Source organism: Salvelinus namaycush, chromosome 34 (genome assembly GCF_016432855.1).
Source record: "Salvelinus namaycush isolate Seneca chromosome 34, SaNama_1.0, whole genome shotgun sequence".
In the NCBI taxonomy this organism is placed as follows: Eukaryota; Metazoa; Chordata; class Actinopteri; order Salmoniformes; family Salmonidae; genus Salvelinus; species Salvelinus namaycush.
In genome coordinates, this window is record NC_052340.1 from 6727905 (window position 1) to 6741716 (window position 13812).

The 13812-nt window shown below is 44.8% G+C and overlaps 1 protein-coding gene across 1 annotated transcript in view; it reads right to left on the bottom strand.

The window, feature by feature from the left end:
• Window positions 1-3848: 3848 nt before the first annotated feature.
• LOC120029147 (sodium channel subunit beta-4-like) overlaps window positions 3849-13812 on the bottom strand; it is a 54936-nt gene continuing 44972 nt past the window's right edge. Inside the window, exons 2-6 of the mRNA XM_038974454.1 lie at window positions 9475-9731; window positions 7012-7175; window positions 6579-6798; window positions 4926-5055; window positions 3849-3939 (exon numbers count right to left, since the gene is read on the bottom strand). Coding sequence (XP_038830382.1) covers window positions 3849-3939; window positions 4926-5055; window positions 6579-6798; window positions 7012-7175; window positions 9475-9731 — 862 coding nt within the window. The remainder of the gene's footprint in view (window positions 3940-4925; window positions 5056-6578; window positions 6799-7011; window positions 7176-9474; window positions 9732-13812) is intronic.

A 13812-nucleotide genomic window follows, 5' to 3' on the forward strand; every position in this document is an offset into this window, starting at 1 on the left:
ATAATGTGTTGAATTTCAAGGTTGTGCAAGTGTGATGAGAGTGTATCAAATGATGCTTAATTAGACTGTGCTATAACAGTACTCATAATACTACCAACCATGCTGTTAGTCTGTGTTGCCTGAGACATCGGCTCTCAGGGTGAGTCGTGTGGATCTGCCACGGCGATGCAGACTTGAGCTGATTGCAGCTTTTAGTCTATCATAACATGCGATCCACAATGCATCACTGCGGCTATGCGACTACCACTAGAGCAGCACTACATTGGGCATGCTCACTGCTGCACCCCACAGCTCAGGCACGCACAGTCAAGCTCAGAGCTTGTGGATCTCAGCTCAGACGTGGCTAGTCGAGCGCAGAGCTTGCGGATCTGAACACACTGAGGGGCTTGAACAGACAGTGTTCTTCGAGAGATACTGAAACAGTGAACGATAACTCTGCACTTAGTAACACACAAGGCTTGAAATGCCGATGGTATTTTTGGACATTCTCAGATCTGATTAAAGTTACAGAAGGGAAAATGAATCTGCTAAAAACAAGATACAAACGCAGTAACTAGCCGTATGGATCATTTTCTTCATCGACATGATCCTTCTGAATACACCAACAGAGGCTTGACTATACAAAGACACTGACAGACAAGGATCAACTGAACAGTATTGCTTTTCTCCCAGAGGCAGGCTTTGGTGCTTTTCCTCCAATGTCAAAGGAGTAACGGTTCACTGACTTCATGTGGAACCAATATTGTGTGTGTGTGTGTGTGGGTGTGTGTGCATGATTCTGTGTGTTTCTGGTTTTCTACGGGGTACCACAATGGACAGAAGAACCACCATGGACCACATAATCACAAACAGTTGGTACATCAGTGCATAGAGCAAGCACCGTACCCAATATCTAGATCCATGAGCGGATTCACGAGCTGTTTCACTACCACAATAGCAAATTCAAGTTGTCGACCTCATTGCTTCTATTAAACATAGGTATGTATGAATGGAATATGGAAACCACAGTGGCGGTTAAATAGTGAACAAGGTGATACGTGATTCTGCAAGAACCCGCTGAAATGTCGTTGCTATATCACGTATGCTACCTTGTGCTCTCTAAAGCTAAGACATTACTTGGCAAGAAGTAAGTCCAGTGCCACTAGTGCATCCATCAACTGATCCTATAGGATTCAAATCCCAACAATGGGAAATGGGTATGGCAGTGCTCTGTCTGAAAGCATTCACCGGCTCTCCACGTCACCAGGGCCCCTTGGTAAGACAAAAAAAGGTACTGCAGGTCAAGTGATAAGGAAGACCTTTCCAAAGGTGCTGACCTCAACACGGTGAGGGAATAGAAGAAGGGAGGTCTAGAACGGATTATGCCCGGACAGACTAGTTGTCCATCTCAAACTCTTTATCTCGCTATCACCACACACAATCTGGTTACAATCAACCCGGGCAACCGTCACCCTACCTGCAAAGTCTACGAGCACACCTCTCTCTATTCCTCACATCCACCACATTCCAGATGTTCATAAGGATACCCTATATTAGTAAAGTGCCTACAATACCCCTCCTAAGTCTACAGCACCACCCTCTCCCTAAACCCCTGCACATTGTATGATCTCAGGGCGAGGAGAGGTGTGGAGAGGAGAAGGAGGGGCCTATTCCATCTCCATCTCAGATGAGTAAACCCTATGAAGTGGACATTCATGTATAGTCCTAGCTCCGCGACTACAATGATACTTAATACTCAAAAAGACGTAGAGAGGTGTGGCCGTCGTTTCAAGTGGCATCTCTGAATTTGAACAAACGTGGACCAACCAATAACACATTTGCCTTAGAAACAGGTTTGAAATGAATGCATTTCCACAGATATGTTATGGCTTTGCCTCGTTTTGTCGTGGAATATTATCGCTTTGAGAATTGCATGATTTTCATCAACGAGGCACGATGCCGTTCATTCTCGAGGGGACAGTGTCCTAAGGGGAATGCTTTGATTGTCACTCAAAGGATCTTTGAGTCATTGCGGTCCGTAGCTCAAATTCCCACAGCTGTCTCTATTTTGGGGAACAACCAACAACAATGGGTATTCATAAAATAATCACGCACATCAGTAGAGGGAACTGTGGTTCATACGGTGACTGATTTGAATACGGAACACAAGGTCAAGGGGCATTGATGATGAGCCTGCTTGGTAGTTGGCATCAGAGTCCTCAATACAATGCTTTGCACTGTTGAAGTCGGGGGCCGTTATCCTGTATTAGGCCAATAGCCACATTAACATGTTAGTCCTACACTAGGCTGCAGTCTTTCCCGGGGTTTGGACGTGTTTCATATATAAGCAACATTCACATGCTAAAAAAAACGCATTTGTTATTCGTTAGAAGCGGCATCATACACTTGAATTCGTTTTTATAGGGACATGGGTTTCTGGGAATTGTCTTTAGTTTAGATCTTGTTCTTCATAGTATTTCCGTATTTTTGTGTGTTTTTTTTTTTGTTGTTGTGTGTTTTTCACAGCGGTTTTAAGGCTCCCTAAAAGCGAAGGGAGCGGGAAGTGAAAACAGGCACATGTGTTTTATCTAAAGCAAAAATGAATCAAACCATTTCTGGGCTGGATCTAATACACACTCCAATGGCTCCCTTCTTCCTCTTCTCCTTTATCACATTCCTTTCCTCCGCAGTGACATAGTCCTCATAACCAGGCCACTGCCTTGCCTTCCAAAGCTTCTGAACAGTATTTGGGTACAGTATGCAGATCTAATAAAGAGCCTTGACCTCAATAACAGTGTTGCTGATAACATCTTTCAGTTACTGTATGTCCTATGGAATAGGCACAATTGATACTGTATGAAATTTGTTCTGCATCAAAAATGGACTGTAAACGTTCCTTATAGTTAAAAGGAGGGAAGCTGTTTGCTCCCTGTAAAAGGTTTGCAGAGAGTATAAAGAATCTCCATTGGGCAGTAGGCAACCTTAAACATGGCTCGTAATCAAAAGAGCTGTAGAGATGGTCCGAATATACTGAGCTGTTATAGATATACAAAATGGCAGTTAGTAAAACTTGACAGTATGGGAGTTACTCTGTGTGTGTTTGTGTTCTTATGCAGGTTGCCATTTATTGAATCTTGTCCTGGAGACAGTTCTGCAGGGTGGTCACTTCTGGCCAAGCCACAAAGTCTTAAAATGTGATTTTAAACCAGAGGAGGCTGGTGGGAGGAGCTATAGGAGGACGGGCTTATTGTAATGACTGGACTGGAATAAATGGGAAGGTATCAAAAAATGAAACATATGGAAACCACGTTTTACTCCTTTCAGCCATTACAATGAGCCTGTCCTCCTATAGCTCCTCCCACCAGCCTCCTCTGGTTTAAACCTAACCTTAACCCTGACCTTAATTACACTGTTAACCTTATGTCTAACCCTAACCTTAAATCTAGCGGAAAATGCTCAGCTCGGCCCCCAGGACGTCAATCTTCTGTTTTTACGTCGTGTACATGAATGAGTAACTGGTGAGACGTCGATGTGGATTCCAGAAATGCTTGTCCAGTAAATAGACGTTGAGCTGACTCAGATAAATGCTGCAGTAAAGCCCCAATCTGAATACACAATATATAAGGTGTGTCATTGGAGTGTGTCTGATCCAGCCCTGATCACCTATCAAGTTCCCCAAATCTCAAGCGCAATTGAAAATACTCATATGACATATGATTTCACATTGGTTCATGTCATACTTGTGTCATTAGATAAAGATAAAACAGTCCATTGATAATAGCTTTCTTTCTATGTCTGTGCAATATATTTGCATGTGTACATGTATACATGTACAGACATAAATGTACATACACACAGGTGTATATGTTTCATGCCTTCGGTGTGGCTTTGTTGTCCGCTTTGGCTGCGTTGAGTCCATTGTCTGTGTTGTCCTGTCCTGAGCTCACAAGGCACTCTTTACTGAGAGAGAGAGAGAGAGAGAGAGAGAGAGAGAGAGAGAGAGAGAGAGAGAGAGAGAGAGAGAGAGAGAGAGAGAGAGAGAGAGAGAGAGAGAGAAAGAGATAGAGAGAGAGAGAGAGAGGACAGAGAGAGAGAGACAGAGAGAGAGAGAGAGAGAGAAAGAGATAGAGAGAGAGAGAGAGAGGACAGAGAGAGAGGACAGAGAGAGATACAGAGAGAGAGAGAGAGAAAGAGATAGAGAGAGAGAGAGAGAGAGAGAGAGAGAGGACAGAGAGAGAGAGAGAGAGAGAGAGAGAGAGAGAGAGAGAGAGAGAGAGAGAGAGAGAGAGAGAGAGAGAGAGAGAGAGAGAGAGAGAGAGAGAGAGAGAGAGAGAGAGAGAGAGAGAGAGAGAGGACAGAGAGAGAGGACAGAGAGAGATACAGAGAGAGAGAGAGAGAGAAAGAGATAGAGAGAGAGAGAGAGAGAGAGAGAGAGAGGACAGAGAGAGAGAGAGAGAGAGAGAGAGAGAGAGAGAGAGAGAGAGAGAGAGAGAGAGTCAGTGTGAGAGTCAGTGTGAGGAACAAAAGGCAAGTAAAGAAATGTTGATAAAGGCATGCATACCAATGTTCCGTGACAGTTTCAAAGGGGGGAGGTGGTAGCCGAAGGGCTGTCGGTTCGAATCCCAGCGCTGACGGGAAAAATGTGAAGGGGGTGAGCTGGCAACCAGAGGGTTGCTGGCATTAATATCTCAGATGCCCTTGAGCAAGGCAGTTAACTCCCAAACAGCTCAACGGGAGCCACTCTGTGGCTGCTCCCAGCCTGTGTGCGCTATCTCTGTATCTGAAATGTTTTTTTTTTTGCAGCTGCACACACTCACATAATACATACTAACTGTATACTCTGCCATCACTTATACACCTGAGTTGTCATCACTTATGCAACTGAGTTGTCATCACTTATGCAACTGAGTTGTCATCACTTATGCAACTGAGTTGTCATCACTTACTTCTTCTCCGCAGACTTTTTTAGGATGAGGAGCACCACAGTCTTTGTCACCATGACAATGATGATCAAGCCAATGACTCCGCCCACGACAGACACGATGATGGTGGTTACGGTATTGTCAACCACTTTCACTGGGGAGAGGAATGTGATGGGATGGTGAGAGGAAGAGAGGGTTCTCTGTAAGATGAGTACTCAGCTGTTTCCCTATAATGATAGTCAGGCGTACGTTCTAGGAGAATATGAAGAAGTCATTTGACTCAGATCTTTGACATTATGTCAAAGGTGAATCTGTAAACATTGAAGAAAAACCAATCGGCAAACATCTTGTACCAGGCAACGAAGAGAGAGAAGGAGGGAAGGATAGAGATGGTGTGGTCAGCCTCACAACCATAGCGCTCGGTGATCGATTGATCCGCTCATCAGGAGACATGATACATTTCCATATAGCTTTTACCTCCAAGGAATTGATTCTAGTGTATAATAACAATACATAGATCATGCTGCAACATAACACTTGACCATGGAACTGATATCAGGGTATTATTGAGCCATTATATACTGGGTGGTTTGAGCGTTGCGTCGTGCGAAAGAACAGGCCTTAGCCGTGGTATATTGGCCATATACCACACCTCCTCATGCCTTATTGATTAATTATAAACTGTGTAGTTCCAGTCCTGAATGCTGATTAGCCCGACTGTAACGTTCGTCTGGTGGTGTATTAACGGACCAAGGCGCAGCGGGTGATGAATACATACTGACTTTATACAAACAGACGAAACACTGACAAAACACTAGAACAAACTACAAAACAATAAACGAAGGCAACAGACCTGAAACAAACGAACTTACATATAGACGAAGGACGCAAGAACAGGAACAGACTACCTTAAACGAACGGACAAACGAAACAGTCCCATGTGGAATACACTGACACAGGAACAATCACCCACAAACAAACAGTGAGAACAACCTACCTTAATATGACTCTCAATCAGAGGAAACGCCAAACACCTGCCTCTAATTGAGAGCCATACCAGGCAACCCATTAACCCAACATAGAAAACACATAACATAGACTACCCACCCAAACTCACGCCCTGACCAATTAAACACATACCAAACAACAGAAAACAGGTCAGGAACGTGACACCGACAGCCGTGGTATATTGGCCATATACCACACCTGCTCATGCCTTATTGATTAATTATAAACTGTGTAGTTCCAGTCCTGAATGCTGATTAGCCCGACAGCCGTGGTATATCAGACCGTATGCCACGGGGTATGACAAAACATTTATTTTTACTGGTCTAATTACGTTGGTAACCTGTTTCAAATAGCAATAAGGCACCTCAGGGGTTTGTGATATATGGCCAATATACCACGGCTAAGGGCTGTGTCCAGGCACTCCACGATGCGTCTTGCCTAAGAACAACCCTTAGCCGTGGAATATTGGCCATATACCACACCCCCTCGTGCCTCATTGCTTAATTATACAATGTGAAACTTAGACACATGACAAAGGAATCAGATATTTGCCCCTACTTCCACCTGAAGGCATCAAAACGACTGGTGACCGGGTGGCCTCAACCTAAATGATGAACATGTCGTCACTGAGTATGTTCTATGCAGTCAAGGGAGGGTGCAGTGCCTTACACTCATCTACCACGAACAGGGTGAAGATGGCGCTATGGTTGCGATGCTTCTCCTTGGGATTCCGGGCGAAACAGGTGTACTCTCCCTCGTCCTCGAAGGTCACGTTGAACAGCAGGATGGAGATGTTGTTGTGCTTACTGCTGCCCACAAACTCTATCCGCTCGTGGTACACCTGCACCCGTGGTTCCACACCTTCTACAGGGATCACTGCCTCACACAGCTGGAGAGGAATAGGGAGGGGGAGAGGGGAGAAGGAGAGGAAGAGGTGAGAAGGAGTGGGAGAGGGAGGGGGAGAAGAGGAGGGAGAAGGAGAGGGGGAAAGAGGTGGCGAACAGAGGTGAGGGGGAGAGGTGTTGAGATATGAGTGGGAGGTCAAATTGCTCATTGAGGGGGTGTTAGTGACGGAGATAACTCCTCTCAGTCGGTGTCTTGCCTTCATCAAGGTGCCGTTGTCGTTGTATTGCCAGTTGAAGTAGAGGTTCTTGATGCCGATGCAGCTGGAGTAGGTGCAGGGTAACAGCACTGTGCTGCCGTTCATTGCCTCCATGAAGGGCACCTTCCCCACTGACACCTCCAGCGCCGAAGCACACCATACCCCTGGAAGGGACGGAGGCGGGAGGGAAGGAAGGAAGAAGAGAGAGAAAGAGAGAGAGAGAGAGAGAAAGAGAGAGAGAGAGAGAGAGAGAGAGAGAGAGAGAGAGAGAGAGAGAGAGAGAGAGAGAGAGAGAGAGAGAGAGAATATGATTAGATTTGTAAGTAAACAATTTGGGATTCAATGATGTGGCAGACTGGAAGACAGAAATGTAAATTCTCTACAGAGAGAGAAAGAGAGAACAAGGAAGGGAAAGTGTGAGGACATCATTTGTTTTTCCCCAGCAGCAGTAGCTTACATTACCGTCTTCTCTTATCTCTGGCTATTTTTATAGCTGCCTGGCTGTTAAATGGCTGTTACTATCATCACTTACCCAAGGAGCTGGCACTGGGGCACAGCGCACACACACAGTCAATCTCAACCAGCTCTCACAGTCTCACGTCAGAATGAGATATTCATCGATGTTCCTCAAATGTCAAATTTCGAACGTGTTTAAGGTGAAGTTTAGGCATTACCTCTGAAATCAAGGGTTAAGGAATGAGGGTTAGGGTTAAGGAATGAGATAGGCTTAAAATAAAACTAACTTTCTATTGCTGGATCTCAACCTTTGGAATAAGAGCCAGATGCTTACACCAATCTGTTATCGCCGTCCACAACGCTCTAGCAAAACCGAAACCTACTTGAAGATAACAGCGCTCACTGTTTCCCCCCTAGTGGTCGGTTTCTATGCCATCCCCTGACGTCCTCAGACATGGATGGATGTCAAATACTGACTTGTATCACGGGTGACCTGGCTGGTCAACCTAGGCCAACATAGACCTGTTTAACATGACACACTGTGTGTGTGTGTGTGCGTGCGAGTGTGTGTGTGTGTGTGTGTGTGTGTGTGTGCGTGCGTGCGCGTGTGTTTGAGTGTGCGTGTGTGTGTTTGAGTGTGTGTCCATGATAAGTCATCATGCCTCCCCAGTCAAAGCATCCGCGTGGTCTCCAAAATATTTGAGTCCTCCGCATTCTACTGCATCCAAATCAAGTTTTCTACTCAAACATGTTTTCATGGGAGGAGCGAGTGAGAGACGGAAAGTGAAAGAGGAAAAGAGGAAATGCCTGTGTGTGGGTGGGGAGGGACAGAGAGAGAGAGAGAGAGGGAGGAAAACAACGAGGGAGAGTGGAGGAGGAAAGAGAGAAAGATAGACAGAGAGAAGAGGCAGGTTGTTTTCTGTCTGGTCCTGTGGGCCATGCAGTGCAGCACGCTGCAGCGGGCGGTGGTATTCTCACCACGCGGCTTGGCGTCAGCGCTGAGAGGACTGCACAGGGGCTATTTTTAAATCCTCTCGAATCCCATCTCAATATTTCATATTGGGAAAGAGATAGTGAGTGTGTGTGCCTGTTACCAACCATGGTACGAGTGAGTGTTTTTTGGACGGTAAATGACTGAAGACTATAGTACTGCAGTCCCACTAGCCTTGCACAACATGGCAATAGATCAGATCAGGAGACCCAAGCAATCCAATCAGCCAATTACCTCAGCTTAGCTCAGCTCAGCCTAGCCCCTGCGTTACCATAAGCATGAAGTGAAAATGAAATAAAACATTGCCCTTTCCAAAATAATTGAAATGATGAATCAATGAAAATCATTTGTTTGTACTTGGCCCATACCACGGTACGTTAACACACTGTGATGTGATGATGATTGCCAATAGACAGGTGGGTTGGTAGCCTGGGTACCAGTCTGTTTCTGTTAACATTCCACTCTAAACATGGCATATGAGACGCAAGGAGTGGAATGTTAGCAGAAACAGACTGGCACCCAGGCTATTGGGTTGGCAACGCCACGACAAAAAAACGCAAAAGGCTGTGTATTGTTGTTATTCTGGTCGGTCAGAGAGCGAGCAGAAATGACTAGAAGCATGAATGCAGATGGCTTGTTTCAGCTAGTTAAGCAAGAGTCCCCCACTTAAAATCTTCAACAAACGTCTTCTTCTTATAATTTGTCTTTAGTACGCTACTCCTCTTACACCATCTAAGCTCCATCTAAGCTCGAACATGTCGTTCAAACTTTAAAACATGCAGACTGGTCTGGACTGAGTTGCTTGTTGTAAGGTTCTGCTTTTCTTTTCTTAGTCAACCTTGTTCTTTTTCTTTGTGTTCTGGAACGTAGCCCTGTCTTTTATTTCTGTTCATAGATTTCACCTGTGTTCGTTTCTCACCTGGTCTCATCAGCTCCCTATTTAGTTTAGTTTTTTCTGTTTGTATGCTTGTGAGGTATTGTTTGTGTTTGACTGCCTGCCTGCGTTTGACCGTTGCCTGCCTGCGTTTGACCGTTGCCTGCCTGCGTTTGACCGTTGCCTGCCTGCGTTTGACCGTTGCCTGCCTGCGTTTGACCGTTGCCTGCCTGCGTTTGACCGTTGCCTGCCTGCGTTTGACCGTTGCACTGCCTGCGTTTGACCGTTGCCTGCCTGCGTTTGACCGTTGCCTGCCTGCGTTTGACCGTTGCCTGCCTGCGTTTGACCGTTGCCTGCCTGCGTTTGACCAATGCCTGCCTGCGTTTGACCAATGCCTGCCTGTGACCACAATTCCTGCCTTCTGCGAAGGCTTAATAAACAACTGCCGTGCTCTGCGTGTGAATCTACACACTTTTCTCCCTGAGTATTCATTACACTTGTATCCAACTTTTGGATATATTTCATACTTTTTAAACTATGAAACTTTTTGTCTTCTTTTTTGTCATCCATCCACTTTCAAGAGATTTCCTCAACATTCTAACGGCCCCATTGTGACATCATCACTTTCGACATTCCATTCACTGTCAATGCAACTTTTGACACAAATCATCTACTTTACCACTTTGCCAACAACTTAGACAAACATTTAGGGTATGACATCTTGGTCTACTTCCCTGCTTTTCAAATCTGAAATTGGAACAGAATTATCTGTTACCAATCTAACGACACTGCTGTTTTAGTAAAGGCATTTTTTTTTTTATCACAACTGGCCTTTTGACCACTCCCCCAACAAGTCAGACAACTTTAACCAATCAATTGGTAGAGCTGTTTTAGTAACCCATCAACTGCTTTCACTAAAGATGCAGTAAGTCATGTCAGAAGTTAGCAGATTCATTACTCACCGACAACACCTGCAAATTCCATTTTGAAAACATTTTTGAAGTTCACTTTCCTTGCTTTGTCCAACAACACTATCAGGAACCAATCAAAGAAGTTGTGTGGGTCAGAGTTCACTATTTATTTAGTTTCATAGCACAAACATTTGCTAGCATGTTTCTCACACTGGCTTTAGCCATGAAGGGAGCAGGCCTGCCAAGGCCACTGTTGCCTAGCAACACATGCCTTGGAGGGAGACAATATCTTTAGCATAAGACAAATTCCCATGATTTGTGAATCTGTTTTGAACCGAACGGCTAGTGCTAAGATTTCTAATGCTTCCCCGGTCTGGACGACCTGGAATGCTACAGAGAAGATGCTCACTAGCTTTGTCCTCCTTCTCAGGATGGTGCCCCATGCTATAAATAACTCAACTGGCTAATTTGCCTGTCTGTAGATAAGGGCGGGCTGTACGTTGATACACTCAATTAATATTTCACCCAATCACTTCTCATCACGTCTTTCAGTTTTTACACCCAACAACTGTAGTTTAGACACTGATCACAACCACACAATGACTGAACCACACAACTACTGACCACAACCACACAATACTGACCACAACTACTGACCACAAATACTGAACACAAATACTGAACACAACTTCTGAACACAACTTCTGAACACAACTACAGAGCACAATCACACAACTACTGACCACAACCACACAAAAAAATGGACCACAACTACTGACCACTAATGCCCACAACTACTGACTACAACTACTGACCACAACTACTGACAATAATAGCACAACTATCAACTACTGAACCACACAAATACTGACCACAACTACTGACCACAACTACTGACCCAAACTACTGACCACAATCCCTGACCACAACTAGTGACCACACATTTACTGAACCACACAACTACTGACCATAAATACTGCCCACAACTACTGCCCACAACTACTGCCCAAAACCACACAACTACTGACCACACATCTACTGACCACAAGTACTGACCGCACTCAATTAAATGAAAGTAAAGTTTCAAACAACATTGAAAAGATCGACTCAGGAGATGAGAAGCAGGTACAGGGGTGAAGGTTTAATAGCTGACGGACATGAAACAGAACAGGGACAGCGTCTGGACAGGAACACATTACAAGAATTAACGCGGACAAAGGGAACACCACCGAGGAACAGACAGATATACAGGGGCAATCAGCCACGTCAAGGAGTCCAGGTGAATCCAACGAGCGCTGCTGCGCGTAATGATGGTGCCAGGTGCGTGTAAAGACGGGTAGCTTGGCGCCCTCGAGCGCCAGGGAGGGGGAGCGGGTGCATGCATGACAGTATCCCCCCCTCTAGGGGCGCCAGCGTCCCACCTAAGTGAGCCGGACGGGCCGAGGCGTGACAGCCTGACGATCCCGCTGCGGCGTAGAAGCCCCATGGGCCAGCTGAAGCATGACGTGAGATGGGAACCTGCCGAGCCAATTGGGGCAAGGAAACCCCTCGAGCCAGCTAGGGCATGACAGCCCGACGAGCCAGCTTAGTCACCTCTGGTTCCATCGGCGGCGGAATCCAAGCCCGACGTCACCAACAAAACCAAAAAACTCATGGGCCGGCTGAGGCATAGGAGCCCAATGAGCCAGCTGAAGCATGACGTGGGATGAGAGCCTGCCGAGCCAACCGGGGCAAGGAAACCTCTTGAGCCAGCTAGGGCATGACAGCCCGATGAGCCAGCTTAGGCACCCCCGGTTCCATCAACGGCGCCCCCCAGGTCTGATGTCACCAACAAAACAAAACCATAAAAACTCCCTGATGCTTCTTGTAATGGTGACCGCATTCTGAAAGGATCGACGCAGGAGATGAGAAGCAGGTACAGGGAGTGAAGGTTTAATAACTGACGGACATGAAACAGAACAGGAACAGAGTCTGGTCAGGAACACCACCAAGGAACAGACAAATATACAATCAGCCACGTGAACGAGTCCAGGTGTGTCCAATGACCGCTGCTGCGTGTAATAATGGTGACAGGTGCGTGTAAAGATGGGTAGCCTGGCGCCCTTGAGCGCCAGGGAGGGGAAGCGGGAGCAGGCATGACAAACATCATCTATGAGCAGCATTAGGTGAAAAGGGATGAGAAATACTCCCTACTAGACAGATTGACAGATGTACTTTCAATAACATCAGTCTAGCCATTCTCTCATCAATCTGAGAGACATTTCAAAACAAATGATCCAGAATTAAAGTTTGTTATGATATGAAAAGATCAAGAGCAGTGATTTTGTGGAGGCTAAACGCAAACGCAGTTTACCCCCTTTTTGCAGAAAAAAGCATTGAAACGATAATTACATGTTCTGTTACTTAAGGCTAGGCTAGCGGAACCCCTAGCCAACATCCACTTTAATGGCAGAGCGCGAAATTCATTCATTTCTAAAAAATATTTAACTTTCATACAATCACAAGTGCAATACACCAAATTAAAGCTTAACTTCTTGTTAACTTCTACTTGGTCACAATCCCGGATCCGGGAGCACCCTCATCAGTAAAAAAGCTGACTAGCATAGCCTAGCATAGCGCCACAAGTAAATACTAGCATCTAAATATCATTAAATCACAAGTCCAAGACACCAGATGAAAGATACACATCTTGTGAATCCAGCCATCATTTCTGATTTTTAAAATGTTTTACAGGGAAGACACAATATGTATTTCTATTAGCTAACCACGATAGCAAAAGACACAACTTTTTTTTCCCACCATTTTTTTCCTGCATAGGTAGCTATCACAAATTCGACCAAATAAAGATATAAATAGTCACTAACCAAGAAACAACTTCATCAGATGACAGTCTGATAACATATTTATTGTATAGCATATGTTTTGTTAGAAAAATGTGCATATTTCAGGTATAAATCATAGTTTTACATTGCAGCCACCATCACAACTCTCACCAAAGCAACTAGAATAACTACAGAGACCAACGTGAATTACCTAAATACTCATCATAAAACATTTTGAAAAATACACAGCGTACAGCAAATGAAAGACAAAGATCTTGTGAATCCAGCCAATATTTCAGATTTTTTAAGTGTTTTACAGCGAAAACACAATATAGCATTATATTAGCTTACTACAATAGCCAACCACACAACAGCATTGATTCAAGCCAACAATAGCGATAACGAATAAACCAGCAAAATATATTAATTTTTTCACTAACCTTCTCAAACTTCTTCAGATGACAGTCCTATAACATCATATTACACAATACATATAGAGTTTGTTCGAAAATGTGCATATTTAGCGGCACAAATCGTGGTTATACAATGAGAAAAGTAGCCAAGCTGCCAACAAAATGTCGGGAGAAATCTTGGGAGAGGCACCTAATCTAATCAGTAACTAATCATAAACTTGACTAAAAAATACAGGTTGGACAGCAAATGAAAGATACATTAGTTCTTAATGCAACCGCTGTGTTAGATTTTTAAAATTAACGTTACTACGACATACAGCGTGCGTTAAAGCGA